The sequence below is a fragment of the Adiantum capillus-veneris genome, chromosome 4, assembly GCF_014529385.1.
Source record: "Adiantum capillus-veneris isolate H3 chromosome 4, ASM1452938v2, whole genome shotgun sequence".
NCBI classification, from domain to species: Eukaryota; Viridiplantae; Streptophyta; class Polypodiopsida; order Polypodiales; family Pteridaceae; genus Adiantum; species Adiantum capillus-veneris.
This window is the reverse complement of record NC_140934.1, coordinates 14,089,003-14,094,699: the sequence shown is the minus strand read 5'-3', so window position 1 is coordinate 14,094,699 and position 5,697 is coordinate 14,089,003. Positions and strand designations below refer to the sequence as shown.

The 5,697-nt window shown below is 43.1% G+C and overlaps 1 protein-coding gene across 1 annotated transcript; it reads right to left on the bottom strand.

The window, feature by feature from the left end:
- Positions 1-434: 434 nt before the first annotated feature.
- LOC147458743 (pentatricopeptide repeat-containing protein At1g80270, mitochondrial-like) lies at positions 435-3,994 on the bottom strand. The gene is made up of 5 exons (XM_086510177.1): positions 3,840-3,994; positions 3,719-3,763; positions 3,457-3,572; positions 2,692-3,241; positions 435-2,358 (listed from the first exon to the last, which is right to left on the bottom strand). The coding sequence occupies exons 1-5, from the start codon at positions 3,852-3,854 to the stop codon at positions 1,117-1,119; spliced, it is 1,968 nt and encodes a 655-aa protein (XP_086366303.1). The 5' UTR covers positions 3,855-3,994; the 3' UTR covers positions 435-1,116.
- Between the last annotated feature and the right edge of the window lie 1,703 nt (positions 3,995-5,697).

Below are 5,697 nucleotides of genomic sequence, written 5' to 3'. Positions count from 1 at the left end.
GAGAGAGAGAGCAGCAGCAATAGTTATAGAGCTGAACAAAGCAGTTACGTCCAAATGATCTCTGTATACATGGATAGAAACTACTGGTTGTGGGCAAACAAGGCATCCAATCGAACCACCATATACGATCAAGAGTTTAGGACAAAGGACAAGTCCACTGGGTTCCATGCGCCTTAACTTCTGCAGAGGTGGTGGCATTACCACATAATATCCACAATGTGCAAGCTCCTCTTCCGACACTTAAAGCGACAATCAAAATCATGTTGAGCCAACTTGGTGAACCCAAACATCTCTAGCTCTTACATTGGGCCTAGGTCCCGTGTTGCATTTCTTTTCACATTCTCAACAGTTTACCACTGCATGCAGGCTCAGTGCACGGAAAAACACGCAATAGTGCAAAGATATGCTCAAAACCAGATCCATTGGAAGGAAGCTAGCACTCAAGACTCAAGCTGGAGATTTTTATCATTAAGGAAAGCGCCCTAATTGTACTCGGCTGATCACAGTCTCTGTTTGCTGTAAAAGTGAATTATCTGTACCGTCAAAGGCATTCCCCAACATATACAATCATACTCTCTTCGTGGAGCTATCAAGCCAATCCAGTGTCCGAGCCTAAAAAGATGCTTGACTTGGTAGTAGCCATTTTACTCACACACAATAGGTTCCGAAATACAATGGAGGGTGGATGAGTTGAAGCTGCTATGAGACACCACATAGGTGAGATAAGTAGAATCAATCAATTCAAACAAAAAGCTGTTGACACCTTTCTTCAGACTTTGAGCTAGTATTTCAAACTGAATAAAAACCAGATTCCAGGAAAACACTAGATCTGTGTGCTCCTGAGCAGCATTCACGGCGACCATGTCCCTTTCAAAATGTGACACCAGCCTTCTCATTTCCTTTTAAGGAATGGGTTTGAAGACCCAATGGCAGCCCTTGAGATGAAACTTATCTCTACAAATCAAGAGAGGCTTGCAATTTATTCATGCAATCAGGGGCAGGGGCAGGGGCAGGGGCAGCCTGCACCATGTTTCAGCAATCTAATGTCATCTCAACACTGAGCTGGCACAGGATTGACAGTTAAACAAGCAAAGACCATCTGGCACTCCCACCAAGTCAAGTTCCATCAAGCATCTTCAATTGCTTCCGTATGAGCTGATTTGGAACAATGTTATCAGCTCGTAACCTATCTAAAAACCCATACGGACTCATCGCCCCATTCTCATAGGCCTTCAACAAGACAATGTATGACCTGTATGCACATGAATATCCAGCGCTTTTCAAATCTTTAATCACCTTCTCTGCTCTCTTCACGTCCCCTTTTTCAGCACACCAATCTAATATAGCCTGATAAGTAGAGTACATTGGCCTCTTCCTGATCGATGTTTGACTAGCTTTTTGGGCTATGGAAAGAACCTCCATTGCTTTGTGCTCTTGGCCAGCCTTCAAATACATGAGTACCAGCTCATGATATGTCAAAGAATTAGCATGCAATCTTGCTTTTGCTAATTGTTTCAGCAGACTCTCTCCTTTCTGTGTCCTCCCAAGGCTTGCATACACAGAAAGAAGAGCATTGTAATGATGCACGGAAAGACTACCAATCTTCTCCTCCATCTCCTCAAATATATCTTCAGCTCTACAAGAATTCCCAACCTTTCCTAAAGATCTTATCATGGCTATGTAATCAGCACTTCCAACTCTCGGGCCTTCATTGACCAAACCCCAGACTCTTTCAAGTTGATCTTGCTTGCCAAGGCTACCATAAAGCCTCAATAGTGACAGGTTTACAATTCGTTTTTTTCTGAATGGGCTCTGTGCAACTTTCTCCACCACTTCCCCTGCCTTCTCAGGCAAGCCGGCCACCAGGTAGCCCTTTGCTAATAACGAAAAAGTTGCAGCATCGGGTTCCACCTTATCATCCTCTTCAATGCGAACCATAACCAATTCCATTCCACTGACATCACCTTTCCTTGCCCTGACATCAAGTATCAAGTTGTAAGTATAGATATCAGGCTCAACATTTTTCTCTTCCATGGTTTTGAGCACTTCCGCAACTCCTGTCATTAGACCATTTTTCTTATACAAGTACATAAGCTGATTGTACATGTAAGTCCTATGATCCAAACCGAATTTTTCCACTTTTCTAAGCAAACTTACGGCCTCTTTCTCTTTATTCTGTTCAACATAAGCTGTTAGTAGAATGCTGTAGACCATGGAAGTTTGGAAAACTTTGGGAATAGTAGCAAAATAGTCTGCTGCCTTATTTGCGCCCTGAAGCTTGGCAATCAGCTCTACACGAACACCGAAATCCATGTCGTTCAGCTCAAAAGGCTTTTCTCTCATGACCCAATCAGAAACCTGCAGCAACATAGCTGTCATTGGAATGAGAGGAAATGAGACACATGCTTCATAGTTGCCTTCTGACACGGAAGTGAACTGATAACAGCATAATGTACACAATTATCATCTTAAAAGCCTACATTGGGACTGCTAAGAGCCCAGGCAAAACACATTAGCCCAATCTGTTTGAGCAACTCTTGTTGAGAAACTTGCAAGCGTACGTTTCAAATTGTAGAAAAAGATAAATTAAGTCCCACCCAAATCAACCAACATATTTAAGAGAAGAGAATAAGGGAGTACTTCCTTCTTCTTCTTTTTTTTTTTTTTTTTGGAGGGGGGGGGGGGGTTTACCTCTAATGCCCGCCAGTATCTTCGGCGTTTTCGTAAGATTGTGATGGTGTATACGATGTCAGCCCTGCTTAGAGAATTGCCTTCGGCTGTCCATTCATCCCAAACATCTTTTAACAAGGAAGCCGTCCTCCCTGCTGAAGCTTCTTCAAGTCGCCTCCAAAGTGGTCGTCTCTGATCCGTTGTTCCAACTGTTAAATTTTCAGAAGCAGTATCCAAGGGGCTACTGACCATAAATTCATCACTATCCGAATCATCAATTTCATCAGCATGATGTAGTTGAGTTGATGATGTACTCTTTGGCTTCTGTTGCTGCTGCTTCCCAGCAGATCTGTCGACGATGTCCTCATTAGCAGAAGAAACATCTGTCAAATCACTGTCAGACATGCTTGCATTTGGCAACTCAATCTCTAAATCCTCGTCGTCATCATAACCACTTTGAGTCACAAGACCTCTTTTGAAAACATAGCCCTTGGAAGCAAACAATGAGCCCTTGCTTGAAGACAACCTCGCAGACAGAGTATGGTTGCAAAGAACGCCACCAAGCTTTGATCTGTCAGTACCATAGAGTCAACTAAGTACATTCACTTTGTCTGATGATGTCCCTGCCATTCTCAACATGCGGCTTTGAAAATTAAAAACACGTATAAAAACAATACATACAGAGACGATCATAAAACATAAAAACACTTGGCATATGCATGGCAATCAGGTGCAGATGTAATGATACAACTTAGCAGTATCTTACAGCATAAACAGGGGTATTACCGACAACTGTTAGACTCCCACGTTTGTCGTTCTTCAACCATAAAGGACAGTTTTAACTGCCTTTGTTGGCATCCTTGCAAGTTATGAAATGCCTGTGATGCGAGGGGCCTTAGTACCTGTAGCACAGACAAGATAACGGGACGTTAATAGCATACACATACATCTTCTCCTGTGTGAAATTGCAACCCCACCCGCAGAAACAACCTCTCTCCCTCTCTCTCCCTCTCTCTCTCTCTCTCTGCGCGCAATTAAAGAGCTGGACCTGGGGGTATTTGGCACGAAGAAGCCTCCAACCGTGTTCTAGCTTCTGAAAAACAGGCCACGATACAACGAGCTCACACCCAAAACCTGGGCACCATTTTCAAGCAATCAAAAAAACCTACCTTCAAACCACCCATCTCCTCTGCTACTTCACGTACGACGAATTCAGGTGTATGCTGCCAGTAAAGCACCCTAGCTCCCGTTGCTTCCTTTCGCCAAAATGCTGCGTTCAAAGCCCCCCGCTAAGACTCCAGTTTGGGGTTTTTTTTTTGCGTTTGGGGAGGAGGGGTGGGGGCCAGGGCTAGAAAAATACAACCGAAGAAAATAAGGGCAAGCTTGAAATTCTCCCGGTTTTTAGGTCAAAATTTAAAGCTTTTGGTAATTACACTAAAATTTGTAAAAACTTCCCGGTTTTCTTCAAGGCAAGCTCAAAAGCTAATCAGAATTTTAGGATTTCAGCCGGTTAAAATACATTGGACCCCGGTTTTTTTCTAACACTGGTGAGGGCCCGAGGGGTGGGGGCGCTCAACTTTATTTGAGACACGGGGTGGGCTAGATGTGATGAGGTTGGCTCTGCGCGGCAAAAATTAATTCCGAGATGTTGAGCTTAGTACGGGAAAAAACTAATTTCCGAATGCCCCACCCCCTCTCACCCACAATTTGAACCCTCATCACTAAGGTGAGAACCCAACGTCCTAATCATTACACCCGCGGACTATAAATCCAAAAATGCTAAACTCGATATCCCAATATTATTTTTTAAGATCTACGCACAAGATCAAGCAACGAGACTGCCATTGCACAGGGACCATGGAGAGAGAAGAAGGGGGGGGGGGGGGGGGGGGGGGGGGGGGGGGGGGGGAATCAATCAGTGGATAGAATGAAGGAGCTTTTGAGAGCATCAGTCCAACGACATGCACAAAAAGTTACACTTGTTAAGTAGTAATCCTAAGGTGGTTTTGCCAAATGAAAACAATAGAGTAAGCCATGTGGATGAAGTGCAACATTGAAGATGATGTTGTGCTTTATCTTGATCGCCCCAGTTAAGAACTGCTTTCTCATTGCCTTGAACTATTAGAAAAGGCACATCTAACCTCTATCCTACAACTGGACCAACCAAGTTACAATGTTATCCAAAGAAAGGGTTTATTTTCCTCCCTTGAAAAGAAGTGGCTAACGCTACAACAACTCTCCTAAATAAGTGAAAAACATAAATAATATCATCTTCACAAGATTTAGACCCTTATTATACCACAATTGTGAGTCCTAAAACAAAAGGTCTAAACTCTTCATAGCATAGTATATCCCTGTCCAATTCATTTTACATTGTTCTCTCCTTCTTCTTCCTTAGCCACATTGACTTTGCCTATGCCGTTTTTGTTTTCCTACTTGTCCTTGTAGTAACACTTCAAGGATTTGCAATGTATCCCAATTTCCCACACTTCTTAGCATTTCTCCAATGCCAATGAATAATGTTCGCACTAAAAATAAGTTGATTGGATGATTGAACTCTTGAATCTATGCATTGGACTAGCTAAATCCTCTTAACTCTAAGATTACCTAAATTTTGCCATCATTATCTCAGCTACAGTTGAGTGTGTATGGCTCAGACGCCTTATGGATGATTTGGGTGTTGGATAGGACTGCCAACATCATCTACACTGATAGTCAGAGTGCATTGCTAGTTGCAAGAAACCCAGTTTCTCATGCTCGCACAAAGCACAATAAGGTGCATTACCACTATGTTAAGGAGAGGCTCTTAGCAGGACAGATCAACTTGGCCTATGTGCCAACGCAGGACAACCTCTTAGATCTTTTACAAAGGCATTGTCTTGTGAGAAATTTGAAGCTTTTTGCAAAGCTTTGGGCTTACTCTCCTTCGTGGAATGATCATGTCCTCATGGCATGGCACTTCCCTATACTTTATGTGCCATCTCTCATTCACCGCATCACTCCGAGGGGGGATTTGCTAACATATAC

Excerpts from the sequence above, each read along its gene's own strand:
- LOC147458743 (XM_086510177.1), bottom strand. Across the intron at positions 3,573-3,718 it reads TTCGTGCCAAATACCCCCAG|GTACTAAGGCCCCTCGCATC; the intron begins GTCCAGCTCTTT and ends TCTGTGCTACAG. Across the intron at positions 2,359-2,691 it reads GATACTGGCGGGCATTAGAG|GTTTCTGATTGGGTCATGAG; the intron begins GTAAACCCCCCC and ends ATGTTGCTGCAG.